The following is a 17,471-nucleotide window of genomic DNA, read 5'->3' as shown; positions in this document are numbered from 1 at the left end:
TTGGCTCAGGAGAGCTCCACTCTGCTCAGTGCTATGTCATCCTCAGCCTGGATGGGAGGAGAGTTTGGGGGAGAACGGACACACGTACGTGTACGGCTGAGTCCCTTCGCTGTTCGCCTGAAACTGTCACAACAGTGTTAATGGGCTATGCTCTGACACACAAAAAAAAGTCAAAAAAAAAAAAAAAAAAGCGATCCAAAACTCTTCTCGGCGTGAAGACGGCAGCACTGAACTCCCGCTCGCCCCCCACCCCGGCATGAGAAGCCGAAAGCACACGCTGAGTCCTGCTGGGTCCACGGCCCCAGGCAGCGGGACACGAGACAGCGAGTACTAAATGCTGTCGTGCTCAGCCTTCCGTTCAGAGCTCCCGTGAAGCAGGGTTCTGGATAAATGACGTCACTTTACCTCTGAGAGGTGAAGTATATGAGATGCTGACCCACTTCACAAATGCCCTCCCTGCCTGCCGGCCCCGCTCCTGCAGGGGCAAATCAGGTTTAAAGAGCAGGTGACTTCAGTGTTGTTGGGAGCACAGCTTATGTCCTCCCTCTGTCCACTGCTGGAGCTGGGGGCTGGGGGTTGCCCGCTGTGCCTGGGGCCCGGCCAGGCTCTGGGGAGGCTGAGAGAAGCCAGGCCGGGTCCTCAATTTTCCAGGCTTCGCAGGGACACCAACAGAGGGGACAGGTGGGGAATCACAGACTTGGCGTTTGCTGCCACCTGAGGAGAGCAGCCCAGGAGGGCCCGCGGGGCAGAGCTGGCTTCCAGGGCACACGCGCTGGCGCGTGAGGGAGGTACTGGTGGGGCTCCTGCCCCGTGCCAGCACCGCTTCACACTCCATGCTCCCTGAAACCTCAAACAACCAAACCTGGGAAGACAGGTCAAGGCCTCCGCGAACAGTGGGGTGGAGGCTCCAGGGCTGAAGCCACACGCGGCTCGGGCCCCAGGGTCTGGACGTCTAACCCCCGGGCGCGCTGTCTCTGGAGGGTGGGCTGAGGAGAGGCAGAAAGCACAGTGTACAAAAGTGCAAAAGAAAGACAGTGTTCTCAGGGGGTCAGTGGGGAAAACGTGCAGCCTCCTGCACTGGCGGGGGAGCAGAGGGGGAAGGGAAGGGGCTGGAGAGAGGCTGAGGACCATCTCTCAGGGCAGCGGCAGGGGGAGAGAGTCCTGGGTGGCGGCAGGGGAGAGTCAGGGTGGAAAGGCCCCTGCAGGCCCTGACGTGCTCCCCCACCGACCCCCCATCCCCCCAAAGCCTCACTCCCACGCTCTGCACCCAGGAGCCGCTGCGGCTTGGGGAAGCCTTCTGGTGGGTAACCCGCCAGGTGTGTGGATGCTGTCCCGAGGGAGGGAGCAGCCCAGGCCTGGACCAAGCAGGACAGGGGAGCTCGCCCAGAGGAAGAGGGTGGAGGCCAGGCGGAGAGAGGAGTCCAGGAAGACTCCAGGGCTCCCGGCTGGGCCAGGCACCACCTGGGACTGAGTGCCGAAATGCGACCTTTCCAGCCTAACTGGCCTTTCCGGGGTTTCTCAGTCAGTCCGGCCAGCACCGTGCTGGCCTAAGACGGAGTGAAAGGGAGCAGGGAGCCCTCCCACAGTCCTCCCCACCCCCCACAGCCCGCCCCACCCCCCACGCCACCCCACAGGATGCTAACTTCCCCGAGGGAACCCCAAGGTCCAGGCAACAGGGCGCCACTGTGAGCAGCACTGGCCCCGGGGCGGGGGCTCCTGTTTCTCACCCAGACGCACACTGTGCAACCACACTCTCGGGGCTGAGACGCCCCCAGGCCTCTTGACAGCCATGTCACTCGAGCACGTGCACCACCCCGGGGCCGCCTGCTCCTGCGCACAGAGGGCCCGGGATGAGAGCACGTGCAGCGGGGGTGGCACACGGCATGGGGGGGGGCCTTCGCGGACACTGCCCCCCGGACACGCCGCCATCACACTCGTGAACGGGCTCGGACGGCAAGAGAAGCCCAACTTCCATACTCACCAGTAGAAATTCCAGTCCTCGTTTTCTGTCACTTGGACCCATCCTCTCTTCTCAAAGTTATTTATCAGCACCGACTTCTCGATGTCAGTGACCCACTTCACTTTTCCTGCCATAATCCTGGAAGACAGCGCCTCATGAGAGCCATGAACATCGACGCCTCACCTCCCGCTCACCCGAAGGAGTCCTCTGCGCACCGTGAACAGACCACCCCGCCCCGAGCTCCATCTCCCCCACAGAGGCTCTCAGCCTGGGCGAGGTCCCCCCAACACGCCCCTGGGGGACCCTGCCACATCTGAAGGCATCTCGCTCATCAGGACCGACCAGGGTTCAGGGGAGGCTCTGACACCTCATGAGCAGAGATGCTGCTTGACACCCTCGACGTGCAGGATGCCTACTCACGCCCGCACAACAAACCGCCCAGTCCCAAATACCAGCTGTGCTGAGCCTGAGAGTCTGCTCAAGCAGGAAATAAAGCCTACACACGTTGAACAGCAGCTGTGACAAGCACCACGAGGGGACGTGCCTGGGCCATGGGAGCTGGGTCGGCGTGTGGGAGGGTATCCTGGGCAGGGGACCCTGGAGCTGACTCTGATGGGCAGAGATGAGAGCACCTGCTCTAATCCGTGCACCACCCCTCACCTGGCCCCTCAAGTCCTGCCTATATTTCCCCTGCTGCCTCCCTGCCCTACACCAGTGTACTCTTTCACAGTGGGTGATCTCAGCGTCTGTCTGACCACATCGCTCCTGTTTAACAACCAACGTGACTCCCACTGCCCCTAAAATGTGCAGTGCCCTGTTCCTCTCCTGCTTTTCCAGGTGCGTCACGTGCCACCGTCTCGCTCACCCACTGTTCTGGCCACACGGGACTCCCGTCTACCTCAGGACCTTGGCACGTGCTCTGCCTGCAGCACTCCGGCCTCCCTTCTGCCCACTCGTCTGTGGGCAGAACTGAGTGTCACTTCCCGCAGAGCCTCTCTGACTCTCCAGACCAGCTGCCCGGCCCCTCGGCACCTGCAGTTCTGTCCCTGCTTGGGGGTCAGGAGTCGCCTCTTTTCCGTCCCCGCCTCATGCCCAGGGTCTGGCATGTGCCTGGCACGCGGCAGACCATCACTTCAGGGAGAACGAGTGACCGTGGTCCCAGGCCTGGCAGTGCCACCGTGGGACTCTGAGCAAGTTACAGGACCTTTCTGCACCTAGTTCCTCCTCTGGATTTGTGGTTTGCGAGCTGCTCAAGCAGCCCAGGGTTCCAGGCTCCCCCCAGCTTCCCCCAGACCAAGGCTGCCTCGTTACACTCCTGAGGACAGGAGGGGAAGGGCTTTCCCAGCCCAGGCTCGAAGCCCTGGGGCCCTATGAACGTCGAGGGCCTTTTATGAAGGAGGCACATCCCCCTTGTCATGGCTTCACGTTTGGAGCAACGTCACCAGGCAGAAAAAAGCATGGGATGTGGAGCTGGGGACTTGGGTATGCGCTGCCTGGGAGAGGAAACGGGAAGGCAGGCTCTGAGAGCGTCTGCCAGGTGCAGCTCGGGGCGCTTCTACACAGGGCAGCCACACCCTCCGCGGGGTGCCCAGCAAGGCACGGCTGTGGGTAAGCCCAGCCTGTGGAGCTCGAGGCCCAGCTCCACCACGCACTTGCTATGTGACGCTGGGCAAGTCACCCAACCTCTGAACGTTTCCTCATCTGCGAAATGGGGGTAACAATAGTACTGACCCGCGTCGCAGGTGAGAGTAAGAAGTAAACGAGTGAACACGCATCAAGCACTGAGAAGGACGCCTGGCACGTAAGGAATCACGGTCGTCACCCTGTTCACGGGTGAGGAAGCCACGGCTCTTAAGAGCCGGTGTAAGAAAGGACCAAAGGACGCGATGGTGGCTTGAGTGAAGCTCAGGGTGACCCTACTCTATCTTCGCTGCTTCTTCCACAGCCCATCACCCCTTCCCTCTGTGAACGCGGCTTCCTCAGGACAACGCCAGCGCCCACAAGGTCAAAGTGAGGGGTAAACGGAACCGCTCTCTGCAAACGCTAAGTGTCACGTAACTGCCACGTGAGGCTGCTAACCCGTCAGTCATGGTCCGCGTGAAGGTCAGCAGCCACTGCCTCAGGGTGACGCCAGAAGCTCCGTGAGTCCCCCACCTGCTGGCAGCTCAGTCCATGCCTGAGCAAACCCCACCGGCGCGGCCCCCCTCATGGTGTCGAGGCTGACTTGGGAGTGTGTGTGCTTTTCTACTACAGGCAATTTGCAGGCACTGATTTATTTTGTGTTTTTATACAAACCAAAGGTTTGTGGCAACCCTGCATGGGGCCAGTCTATGAGCACCATTTTTCCACCAGTGTCTGCTCACTTTCTGTCTCTGTATCACAGTATTCTTATCATATTTCAAACATCTTCATTATTACCTTTTACTTATTTATTTTGATCGTACCATGAAGCATGTGGCATCTTAGTTCCCTGCGCCCCCTGCACTGGAAGTACAGAGTCTTAAGCACTGGACTGCCAAGAAGTCCCTCGTTATTATCTGTTTGCTACAGTGATCTGTGATCTTTGGTGTTACTACCATGACTCCCTGAAGGCTCAGGTGATGATTAACATTTTTTAGAAATAAGGTGAAAGTCACTCAGTTGTGTCCAGCTTTTTGGGACTGCATGGACTATCAGTTCATGGAATTCTCCAGGCCAAGAATACTGGAGTGGGTAGCTGTTCCCTTCTCCAGGGGATCTTCCCAACCTAGGGATCGAAGCCAGGTCTCCTGCATTCAGGTGGATTCTTTACCAGCTGAGCTACCAGGGAAGCCTTTTAGCAATAAGGTATTTTTAAATTAGGGCTTCCCTGATTTAAAAATGGCTCAGTGGTAAAGAATCTGCCTGCAATGCAGGAGACCTGGGTTCAATCCCTGGGTTGGGAAGATCCCCTGGAGGAGGGCATGGCAACCCACTCCAGTATTCTTGCCTAGAGAATCCCATTGACAGAGGAGTCTGGCAGGCTGCAGTCCATATGGTTGCAAAGAGTCAGACATGACTGAAGCAACTCAGCAGCAGCAGCAACATTTTTTAATTAAAGCCATGTACACGGTTTTAGACAAGTAGCTAATGCCTAGTACAGTCTGTAGTACAGTATAAAGTTAACTATTATACCCCAGGGAAACCAAAACATTCGTGCAACTTGCTTTCTTGCAATATTCACTTCGCCGGGGTAGTCTGGGCAGGAAATCTGCAGCATCTGGGAGGCCAGCCTGTAATCTGACTTCACCCTGAACAGCCCTGCCTCCTTGAGGGATCCTGTTCCTACTCTGCCCCCTAGAGTCCAACTGCAGACACAGTATTTGGGTGAGAACCAACCCCGCAGCCAGGCAGGGCCCACACCACACACCCTGCACTTCAAACATCGGCCTTCCTGGGCGACCTCACCTCTGTCATGGACGTCCACCTGGAGGTGACGCTGAAGTAAGAGCAGAAACATAACGCGGTAGCACGGGCAGCTCTTTATATCCACACTGTGCTCCAGTCACAAAACAGGCAGAAGATGCTTCCAGGGGCACGACCCCAAACCCAGCAAGCCGGATGCGGCAAATGTTCCTGCCTTCACTTGAGTACTGCCAGGTACTGTTAGTCGCTCTGTTGTGTCTGACTGTTTGCGACCCCGTGGACCATAGCCCGCCAGGCTCCTCTGTCCATGGGGACTCTCCAGGCAAGAATACTGGAGTGGGTTGCCATTCCCTTCTCCAGGGGATCTTCCCCACCCAGGGATCGAACCCAGGCCTCCCACATTGCAGGCAGATTCTTTACCATCTGAGCTACAGGGAAGCCTCATTCTCACTTTACAGCAGAAAGTGGAGCCTCCAAGGAGGGCGGTTTCCTCCCGGCCCCCCTTCCTTCGACCACCTGGACAGGTGGTCACCAAGGGAAACATCTCACACCTGACCTACCATAGGTATTTATGGAGCCAACAGGAACATCCAATTTCTCTTCAGTTTCCCTGACTCTTGCCTCGGGTTCTTGCCTAAAACAAAATGAATACACAAATGATTGGCACAAAGACAGACACAAGGATCAATGAAATACAGCAGACAGCCCAGAAATAAACCCCACAACTTACAGCCAATTACTCTCTGACAAAGGAGGCAAGAATGTACGATGGTGAAAAGACAGTCTCTTCAGCAAGTGGTGCTGGGAAAGCTGGCCAGTTACGTGTAAACCAACAGAGTTAGAACACACTCTCACACCGTGCACAAAAAGAAACTCAAAACGCCTTAAAGACTTAAATGCAAGAGGCGACACCGTAAAACCCCTAGAAGAGAATACAGGCAAAACATCCTGACGTAAACAGTACCAGTGTTTTCTTAGGTCAGTCTCCCAAGGAAATAGAAATAAAAGCAAGCATAAACAAATGGGACCTAATCAACTTATCGACTTTAGTACAGCAGAGGAACTCATAAACAAAATGAAAAGACAACCTACGGGCTGGGAGAAAACAATTGCAAATCATGTGACTGACAAGGGCTCAATTTCCAGCCAAATAAATAACTGTTCTCAAAAAAAGATGAGGTCATTCAGGTCAGCCTTAATCCAACGACAGATACTCTTACGAGATGGAAAGCTGGACACAGAGACACACGGGGCGGACAACACCCTGAGAAGACAGACAGATCAGAGGGAGCGCGGCCGTGGGAAGACGGAGGCGGAGATTACAGAATTATGCTGCCACGATGCCTGGGGCTCCCAGAAACTGGATGCTGTGAGCACCCCCTCCCCTGGAATCTTTCAAGAGAGCACACTTCTGCCAACCCCCCCGATTCCAGGCTCCTGCCTCACGGAGCTGTCCAGTTTGTGGCACTTTGACACTGCAGGCCTAGGAAACCAACAAGACACAACCATCCTAAACACCAGGAGAAAAAGAAGAAGAAATTCACACACAAGGAGCTGCACGCATACGAATTTTGGAAACAGAGCATGGTATAAAGTGCTGAGCAAGAAGACAGTCATTCATGGTTAAAAAAGGAAAGAAAGAAGGCCCCCTCTCCTTTAAAAGAACCTCTTTTCAGAAATACACCAAATCGACGTGGACTCCACCACCGAGAGTTGATGCAAAGGCACCTTGAGAAGAGCAAGGAGGGATGGAGGCGCCCTCCACACCTGAGGCTCAGAGACCCGGTTCGCTCCCGCACGGAAATGTCTGAGCCACGGGTCCTGGCAAGTCCTCGGGGCCTCAGCCTCCCCGGTGAAATAAATGAAAAAAGAAAGTGACAGCCCCTCAGCGGCACCGCAGGGATCACCGCAAGGTCAGGCGGGCGTGGGCCTGGCACATGGCAGGCTCTCCCAACAGTCAACCGAGTTTGAATCGAGCGCGTCAGGTGGAAAGAGTTTCCCCGTGAAGCTGCCCCTGATTCGGTCCCTCACACTCCTGCCGCTGGGCCCCGGAGACCAGCCCGCCTCGTGCAGGAAGTGATGACATGTCTCTGTCATCACTGAAACGACAGCCACCACTCACGAAGCACCAGGATGCGCCGGGCTCCGGGCTGGGCAGTGTGTGCAGACCCTTGTCTACTGGGCACACCATTACAGCTCACCCGACGCACGGAGGCAGGTACTGTCCCCACTCACAGCCAGTAGAGTGGGGCTCGAAGAGTAAGAGGGAACGCACACGGCCTCCCTCCCACATGGGATGTCAACCCTCAGTTTACAGGCAGCCCCCTTGTCAGGCGTCATCGCCCTCCCACAGGGCAGCAGGTGGTCCCCCAGCACCCAGCCAGGGCCAGTAAGGGGGCTCAGGAATTGTCTTAGAACAAAGGAGCCATCAGCCAGTCCCCACGGTACAGAAGCCAGACTCCTCCCCAAACCTGAGAAATCCTTTTCCTTAGAAAAGTAAATAAATACCTGATTGTCAGATTGTTTTCCTGTGACTTCCTCCTAAAATAGAAAAAAATTAAAAACCAAGCAGGATTAGTGGTATTGTGTAATGAACTTGACACATCACCTCTCTACTGGTTCATAGGAACTGACGCCTCAGACTTTCAAGCCACGAGGTCGCCTACTTTCAAAACTGAGCACCATAAAAACCTCACCAGGAAAAGCAGAGACTGGTGAGATACCCCTCATGCTGATCACAGATCGAAGTCAGAGCGGGCTGTCACCACCTGAGGTATGTCAGCCATCCCGAATCCAGAGAGCTGCTGGTTATTTAAGGGTCCCGCTCCTGGGGCAAGTGGGCAGGATGTGCTCAAGCTTGAGAACTGGTTTGCCCAGGGACACCCCTGGGCGTCGGGGCCACCAAGAGTCTAGTTTCTCATCTGTCTAGTCTCACTCGGCATTGACAGCCACTCTGTGTCAGACGGGTGACAGGAGACACGGAGCTGCCTGGGACCAGGTGCTCCTGGACAGTCCTGATCCAGGGGACGCAAGAGATGCATTCAGGGACTTGCCCGGCAGTCCAGTGGTTAAGACTCCACACTGCCAGTGCAGGGGGTGTGGTTTGACCCCTGGTCAGGAAACTAAGATCCCACATGCCACGAGGTATGGCCAAAAAAAGAGAAGTGTGTTCAAAGTGCTTTAAGAGCCCAACAAAATTCAACTGCAGTCCTGGGGAGAAAGTGACCATCAATCCAGGCCAGTGGCAAATCATGCCCACTCCACCCAAAAGATTCCACGTTCAGAGACTTCCCCAGTGTCCTCACAATCAGGGACACCCACAGCAGGCCCAATGACGGGCTTCCTTGGCCCCACTGTTGCCCCTCTGCAGCCATCCTTCACCCAGCAGCGGACCCATCTTTTTACACACACAAAGCAAACCTTGTCACTCCGCTCACAAGCCTGCGAGCAGCTGCCCGCTGTGCTGAGATTAAAGCTCACAGTCCCCCAGCATCCTTCCACCCGCCTTCCCTCTCCAGACTCCAGCCTTTTTCAGCCCTCTCACCCACCAAGTGACATCCACTCTTAAGCCTTTGCTCATCCCCCAAATCTGGCCCTTTCTCAAAGGCCAACCCCTCACAGCAGCCTTCCCAAGCCCGTCTCAGTCCTCCTCATTTACCAAGTTGTCACTTCTCTATGGCGATCATGGTGTACACAACTGTTTAATCCGGTGTGGACTCAAAGCATGATCTGTGAGCCCGCAGCATCGGCATCACGACCTGGTGCTTGTTAGAAACACAAATCCTCCCCAACCCACGCACACACAGTAGGGTAATGCATTCAGATCTCTGGGAGTGGGCCCCAGGAATCTGTGTTTTAAATTCTCAGGGCATTCCTGAGTGCTCAAGTTTGAGAAGGCCTGGTCTAGTTCACGTATTTGGTCCCTTGGTGACCACCTGTCTTCAATACACATATGTCACCCTGGGAGCAGGAATGCTGCTCCATCTTATCTCTGCTGAACCCCCAGCACCCAGAACAGCGTCTGGTAACAGCAGGCTGTCAGTCAGTATTTGATGACTTAACAAGAGAAGACACGAGGGACTTCCCTGGTGGGCCAGTGGCTGAGACTCTGTGCTCCCAATGCAGGGGCCCCAAGTTCTATCCCTGGTCAGAGAGCCAGATCACACATGCCACAACTAAAGATCCCGAATGCCACAGTGAAGACCGAGGAGCCCACGTGCTGCAATAAGGAAAAAAAAGACACGAATTCCCGCCACACACAAGCAAGTGCCAAGCAGTGAAGCAGGTGCAGCCTAGCCCTACAGGGGCCATCAGCCTCGCAGGGGAGACACCCAGGAAACAGTCATCTGTAAACACTTCTACAGATTTATCCGGGCGAGAAGTAGGAGGCCGGGAGGGAGTCCAGCTGATTTCCGCTGAACAGTGGAACGTCTCGGGGAATCTCTGTGCCCAGGAAGACAGAACTCTGCCAAGAGGCCTCCACCTCCTGTTGTTACGACTATTCCCAGACAAAAGCCAGAACAACCTCTCAGGAGAAACAGCAGATTGTGGGCAGAACCCACATTCGTGGGAGTCATTTCACTCTTCCAGCTATAGGACCATGGACGCACTCTCTGCCCTGCCCTCATCCCACTCTCCCAGTCAGTCTGATCACTATCAGTTTCAATAAAGTCCCAGCTCCGCCAGGATCCCAGGACATGTGCATCCCTTTTTAGCGTGTCTTTTTTGGGAAAAAAAAAAAAAAAGAGCCACCTAGAAATAAAATCGTAATACAAACGCCGACTTCACATGGGCGCAGTGCGTGGGGTTGCAGTTGTGTCGCCTGTCAGTCTCCTCATTCCCCCTGCTCCTCGCACGTGTTTACCGGCGCAGGTAACTCCCTGAGAGCAGGGCAGGGCCAATCTTTTTTGTACCGCCACAACCCAGCCCCCAATTACGCTTCTGAATATTCCCTGAACGAAGAACTGCTCTGCAAATCCCAAACGGCTTACAACCATAAGATACTTTTAGTTTCAGAATGAATCCCCCTATGCCTCGGCTACTGTAAGGGGGTATGTCTACCCCACCCCCTCTAATGACGGGAAAACAGGGAGGAAAAAGAGGGGAAACGCAGACGTTCAGACCCCCAGAGAGAGGCGTGCAGAGCGGGGGGACACTCATCTCCTGTCTCCCGTCCAGAGCGCTACCCACAGGTACACTGCGCCCTGCAAGATGCCAACGGAAACAATAGAGATTGCAAATGAATGAAAAAGCCTAGGCACAATTAAATTCTGGAATAACGGATAAGAGGAATGCAATTACTCTTATCGAGTAGGCACAAGTCATAGGAACTCGGAGGAAGAAAAGGAGCACAATGGTCAGCGCGGGCTTCCCCCTAGGGACAGCGAGTCCGGCCAGCAGCATCTAAACCGCGGAGACCAGCGCCCACAACCGCTCGCGCATGCGCACTCGCCCACCCAGCACGGCCACACCCTCGGTCCCGGAGGCTGCGGCGCCGGCGGCGGGGCCTCACCTGTGGGCGCAGAGCGCTGAGAAGCGCCCGGGAGCGCGGAGCACGGCGGCCCCGCGCCGCGGCCCGGCCCCGCCTCCAGCCCCACTCGGCTCTCGCTGGAGGACACGGCCCGCTTACCCAGCGCGGACCGGCCCTCCGCCCGCCGCGCTCTACTTCCGGGGCGGCGCCCTGGCAACCGGAGACGCGGCGTTGCCGGCGCCGCGACTGCTTCCGGGGTTAGACTGGCCACTCTTCTGCAGTTGCGCCTCCAACCTGCACAGCTCCCTACGCACGGGGGCTGACGTAAAACTCAACATCCAGAAAACTCAGATCGTGGCATCCGGTCCCATCACTTCATAGCAGATAGATGGGGAAACAATGGAAACAGTGTCAGACTTTATTTTTTGGGGCTCCAAAACCACTGCAGATGGTGACTGCAGCCATAAAATTAAAAGACCCTTGCTTCTTGGAAGAAAAGCTATGACCAACCTAGACAGCATTTTAAAAAAGCAGAGATATTACTTTGCCGACAAAGGTCCGTCTAGTCAAGCTATGGTTTTTCTGGTAGTCATGTATGGATGTGAGAGTTGGACTGTAAAGAAAGCTGAGTGCCAAAGAATGGATGCTTTTGAACTGTGGTGTTGGAGAAGACTCTTGAAGAGTCCCTTGGACTGCAAGGAGATTCAATCAGTCCATCCTGGGGGAGATCAGTCCTGGGTGTTCATTGGAAGGACTGATGCTGAAGCTGAAACTGCAATACTTTGGTCACCTGATGCAAAGAACTGACTCCTTAGAAAAGACCCTGATGCTGGGAAAGACTGAAGGCGGGAGGAGAAGGAGACAAGAGGATGAGATGGTTGGATGGCATCACGGACTCGATGGACATGAGTTTGAGTAAGCTCTGGAAATTGGCTATGGACAGGGAGGCCTGGTGTGCTTCAGTCCATGGAGTTGCAAAGAATTGGACATGACTGAGCGACTGAACTGACTGACTGCCTGACTGATGTCCTGCGAGGAACCACCCAGGCCACCATCCCCAGGGGTCTTGCAACCTTCGGGGGCCTGGAAATGAGATTGCAAGGGATCGGGGCCCAGGATCCAGCCTGATAGTGGCAGGTAGAGCAGTATGATGCCTGGGGCCCTGGGCTGTAGTCCCTCTCTTTATCTCCTCTGTTGCTCAGCTTCAGTATCTGTAAAACTAGGACTGTTCATAGCACCAACTACATAGGGTTTGTCATAGGGATAACATACATGTTGCACTCAGCAAGTAGTAGTAAGTGGCCTACTCAAAGGTCACCTCATTTATGAAGTGTTCCCTGAGTGTGGGACAGGTATAGTTTCTCAAACTAGATTTTTTAAACTCCTGTTCAGTTCAGTTCAGTTCAGTTGGTCAGTCATGTTCAATTCTTTGTGACCCCATGGACTGCAGCACGCCAGGCTTCCCTGACCATCACCAACTCCTGGAGCTTGCTCAAACTCATGTTCATCGAGGCAGTGATGCCATCCAACCATCTCATCCTCTGTTGTCCCCTTCTCCTCCCACCTTCAGTCTTTCCCAGCATCAGGGTCTTTTCCAATGAGTCAGTTCTTTGCATCAGGTGGCCAAAGGATTAGAGTTTCAGCTTCAGCATCAGTCCTTCCAATTAATATTCAGGACTGAATGTACACGGTACTTTAGGGATTGACTCGATTGATCTCCTTGCAGTCCAATGGACTCTCAAGGGTCTTTTCCAACACCACAGTTCAAAGGTATCAATTCTTCAGCTCTCAGCTTGCTTTATGGTTCAACTCTCACGTCCATACATGATTACTGGAAAAACCGTAGCTTTGACTAGATGGACCTTTGTCGGCAAAGTAATGTCTCTGCTTTTTAATAAGCTGTCTAGGTTGGTCATAGCTTTTCTTCCAAGAAGCGTCTTTTAATTTCATGGCTGCAGTCACCATCTGCAGTGATTTTGGAGCCTAAAACAATAAAGTCTGTCACTGTTTCCATTGTTTCCCCATCTATTTGCCATGAAGTGATGGGACCAGATGCAATGATCTTAGTTTTTTGAATGTTGAGTTTTAAGCCAGCTTTTTCACTCTCCTCTTTCACTCTTATCAAGAGGCTCTTTAGTTGCTCTTCGTTTTCTGCCATAGGGTGGTATCATCTGCATACCTGAGGTTATTGCTATTTCTCCCGAAAATCTTGATTCCAGCTTGTGCTTCATCCAGCCCGGCATTTTGCATGATGTACTCTGCATATAAGTTAAATAAGCAAGGGGACAGTATAAGCCTTGACATACTCCTTTCCCAATTGGGAAACAGTCTGTTGTTCCATGTCCAGTTTTAACTGTTGCTTCTTGACCTGCATACAGATCGATCTCTCAGGAAGCAGGTAAGGTGGTCTGGTATTCCTATCTGTGGTATTCCCATTCTTGAAGAATTTTCCACAGTTTGTTGTGATCCACACAAAGTGTTTGGTGTAGTCAATAAAGCAGAAGTAGATGTTTTTCTGGAACTTTCTTGCTATTTTGATGATCTAGCAGATATTGGCAATTTGATCTCTGGTTCCTCTGCCTTTTCTAAATCCAGCTTGAACATCTGCAAGTTCATGGTTCATATACTGTTGAAGCCTGGCTTGGAGAATTTTGAGCATTACTTTGCTAGCATGTGAGATGAGTGCAATTATGCGGTAGTTTGAACATTCTTTGGCATTGCCTCTCTGGGATTGGAAAGAAAACTGACCTTTTCCAGTCCTGTGGTCACTGCTGAGTTTTCCAAATTTGCTGGCATATTGAGTGCAGCACTTTCACAGCATCATCTTTTAGGATTTGAAATAGTTCAACTGGAATTCCATCACCTCCACTAGCTTTGTTCGTAGTGATGATTTCTAAGGCCCACTTGACTTCACATTCCAGGATGTCTGGCTCTAGGTGAGTGACCTGGGTCATGAAGATCTTTTTTTTGTATAGTTCTGTGTATTCTTGCCACCTCTTCTTAATATCTTCTGCTTCTGTTAGGTCCAAACCGTTTCTGTCCTTCATTGTGCCCAACTTTGCATGAAAAGTTTTAAAACTCCATCTGTTAGGAAATGGCAACCTGGCTAGTGAAAAATTTAAAACTGAAGCCAGGTCTAGATTGAATCCTCACTCCCGAATGCACTAGCTTTGTGGCTTGTGGTAGGTCATGTCACTTGTCTGAGCCTCAGTTTCTTATTCATAAATGGAGACAATAGCACCTACATTGAAGGGTTGTTGGGAAGATTAGTTTTAAAAAAATTTAAAAAGGTGCTTCAGTATAGCACACACTAGTTGCTCAAATATTTGTTGAATTAATACACAATAAAACAGCATGTGCCCCAGACATCTGTCAGCCATGAATGTGTACTTGAAGGCAGCGTGAAAAGAGGAGCAGCAATTTACAAACCTGCTCTGTTACATTCTAGGTGCCTGGGCGTAGGACAATTGCAGTCTCTCTCTCTCTTTTTTTTTTTACCTTCCTTTTAGCCTTTGTTCCCGAAAGAGTAATTCATTATTTATAACACACAAAATGCATTAATGTTTCTCACTCTTCTGAATTTTTTAATCACCAACATCATGTATTACAGGGCACAGATCTGCAACGGCTGTGTGTATCATTCTGCAGCAGTTTATTGCTTATAATGTGCTTCCCTGATGGCTCAGACGGTAAAGCGTCTGTCTGCAATGCAGGAGACCCGGGTTCGATCCCCGGGTTGGGAAGATCCCCTGGAGAAGGAAATGGCAGCCCACTCCAGTATTCTTGCCTGGAGAATCCCATGGACGGCGGAGCCTGGTAGGCTATTGTCCATGGGGTTGCAAAGAGTTGGACATGACTGAGCGACTTCACTTCATAATTAGTGCACATGTAGGTTTAGACATCAGAAAACAAACCTTTAATTGGAAAAAAACAAACACTGCCAAGGAAACAGAGTCTACGCTCACACTGCTTGTCACATGACAGGCCAATAAGCCCAATAAATCGAGAGACAGGTTTTGGGAACAAGGAATAATGACTATTGAAAAAGCCGACTAACCAAGAAGATGGTAGGCACGTGTCCTAAAGAACCATCTTGCCTGAGTTAGAATTCAGACTCCTTCTATACTAAAAGGGGAAGGGAGTAAAGTCATACACTTCTTGGTTTCTGTCAACCTTCAGAGGGGATTTGTTAATTTCTCCCTCCTGCCACCATTCACAGGTGGACCTGGTCAGGAGGTTTCCTATGAGCTAAACAAAGGTATTTTAGCTTAATGCTCTTTACCGGGAGAGCAGGATCCCCAGAGGTGGGCCATTATGTATAACTTAAGTTTATAGGCAGCATCCCTTCAGTGATTAACTTGTAATAGAATACAAAAATGTTCTTCCCTATTACATTAACACAGTTAATACACAAGATCAAGAGTCAGCAAAGCATCGGTCAAATCCAGCCCACTACCTGCTCCAGAAAGCTAAGAATGCTGGTTCCTTGTGACCACTTGCAACTGATTTGATGATAACGAACACACTAACTTTGTACCCCAAATAAGTGAAATCATCTCCCCTCCTGCCCCCAAAGAAATCCATTCTTCTCATTCGTAGATCTCAATTGTTATTCTATTTTTATTTAATCAATTAAAAATTATGAATTTTTTAAAAAGTAATGAAAAGCTAACGAGACTATAAAACTTACATTAAGCAAGGAAAATAAATAAAAGTTTTAAGTTGTGAAAATGTGTGAAACTTTTAAGTGGCAGAGTCTGGATTTGAACCTACGAAGGCTGATGGTTCACACCTCTGCCTCCTGAAAAGCAAAGAGCCACCTTCCGGAGATGGGTGCGCTTTCAAGGTGATGCTCTGAGCTTTGTTTGCAAGCTTCCTGAGACGTCCGCACCGCCTTGCCCAGGCCGGGGGCGTGCTTTGGGTCCATCATCAGTTATATTTGGCGCCATCTAGTGGAGCCAGAGCTAATATGCACCCCGCTGCTGCCCCTGCCCTTCCTTGGTTCCCGCCTCAGCCCTTTAACCCCAGGAGGTGATGAGAACCAGAAGGTTGCAGATGATGTGCTTACTGCTGGCTCGTAGCAGGTGTTCAATAAACACTGTTTCCTGGATGAGACGTCCCTGCACTGGCTGGTTTCTGAGGCTGGTTCCTCGGGGTCATATTCCGCCAAGGGAGTCTTGAAATACCAGCAAGGAATGGGATCAGCTCCAATACTTTGGCCACCTGAAGTGAAGAGCCAACTCATTGGAAAAGATCTTGATTCTGGGAGAGATTGAGGGCAGGGGGAGAAGGGGGAGACAGAGGATGAGCTGGTTAGATAGCATCAGTGACTCGATAGACATGAATTTGAGCACACGCCAAGAGATAGTAAAGGTCAGAGGAACCTGGCGTGCTGCAGTCCATAGAGTCACAAAGAGTCAGACACGACTTAGCGACTGAACAACATCATGGGGTCAAGACCCCATCTTGGGATGATCTGGCCCAGCCCCTTCCCGGCCTCCGCTGTCTATGGCCCTCTCCTTCCTTGGCAGGTGGTCCCGCTGCCCCTCCCCCTCCCCAGGCAGGCGTACTGTCTTCATGTGGCCCCACACCCTTCTCCACCCTGAACACGGCACATCCTTCACCCAGCTCATCCCAACAAGGTTGATGATAAAGTCTGTGCTGGTGTCTTGACTGAGGGCCAGAACTCTCAGTTACGTCATTTTGCGGTTCAATGCAAAATGAAAATGTGGCAACTCTTGTTCAAAAATTATTAGGAATTTCAAAACAACTACGGCAGCATTAACCATGTGAGGGGCCCATCTGAGCACGGGGGCCCTGGGTGGCTGCCCAGGTGGCCGGCCCATGAAGCCCACCCTCCTGCGTACAGGACAGCACCCTAAAATCTTAGCCAGAACTCCCCTCGTTACACCCTCTCAAGGTCCCTACCTGGTGAGTGGTTTTATCTCATACTTATTTTTTTAATGTGGTAAAATATTAACACATGCAAAAGAAAATTTACTATCAATCAGTCAGTTCAGTCACTCAGTCGTGTTCCACTCCGTGCGACCCCATGGACTGCAGCATGCCAGGCTTCCCTGTCCTTCCCTGTCCATCATCAACTCCCGGAGCTTGCTCACACTCATGTCCATCGAGTCCATGATGCCATCCAACCATCCTCTGTCATCCCCTTCTCCTCCTGCATTCAGTCTTGCCCAGCATCAGGGTCTTTTCCAATGAGTCAGTTCTTCGCATCAGGTGGCCAAAGTATTGGAGCTTCAGCTTCAGCATCAGTCCTTCCAATGAACAGTCAGCACTGATTCCCTATATTAACCATTTCAAAGTGTTCAGTTCAGTGTTGTGATCCAGTATGTCCATGGGTAACCAATCTCTAGAACTTAGTTATCTTGCAAAACTAAAACTTTTCCCACTAAACACTAATTCCCGCTCTCCTCCCCCAGTCCTAGCGACCACCATTCTACTTTCTGTCTCTACAAATCTTACTTCTCCAGGTGTTTCACCCAAGTGAAAACATTTAGAATCCGTCTTCTTATGATTGGCTTATTTCACTTAGCATAATATCCTCACATTTCATCCCTGTTGTAGCCTGTGTGGGAATGTTTTTCTTTTTAAGATTGAGTAATATTCCACTGTATGTATTTACCATGCTGTTTACTC

At 52.0% G+C, this 17,471-nt stretch overlaps 1 protein-coding gene and 1 non-coding gene across 4 annotated transcripts in view; one reads left to right on the top strand and one right to left on the bottom strand.

The window, feature by feature from the left end:
• Nucleotides 1–11,018, bottom strand: part of TTLL1 (tubulin tyrosine ligase like 1) — a 35,182-nt gene extending 24,164 nt beyond the window's left edge. Inside the window, exons 1-4 of one of the 3 annotated variants that reach the window (XM_027540577.1) lie at nt 10,857–11,009; nt 7,853–7,885; nt 5,905–5,978; nt 1,982–2,098 (exon numbers count right to left, since the gene is read on the bottom strand). In XM_027540577.1, the coding sequence (XP_027396378.1) occupies nt 1,982–2,094 (113 nt within the window). In that variant the 5' untranslated portion in view covers nt 2,095–2,098; nt 5,905–5,978; nt 7,853–7,885; nt 10,857–11,009. Of the gene's footprint in view, nt 1–1,981; nt 2,099–5,904; nt 5,979–7,852; nt 7,886–10,856 lie in introns of all 3 variants that reach the window. The other 2 variants (XM_027540576.1, XM_027540578.1) reach the window with 2 other exon arrangements.
• Nucleotides 11,019–14,485: 3,467 nt separating this feature from the next.
• Nucleotides 14,486–14,557, top strand: TRNAC-GCA. The gene has a single exon. It is a non-coding gene; the product is annotated as a tRNA-Cys (tRNA).
• The last annotated feature ends 2,914 nt before the right edge of the window (nt 14,558–17,471 follow it).

The sequence above is a fragment of the Bos indicus x Bos taurus genome, chromosome 5 (assembly GCF_003369695.1).
Source record: "Bos indicus x Bos taurus breed Angus x Brahman F1 hybrid chromosome 5, Bos_hybrid_MaternalHap_v2.0, whole genome shotgun sequence".
NCBI lineage: Eukaryota > Metazoa > Chordata > Mammalia > Artiodactyla > Bovidae > Bos > Bos indicus x Bos taurus.
The sequence above is the reverse complement of the archived record's forward strand: the minus strand, read 5'-3'. Positions and strand labels throughout refer to the sequence as shown.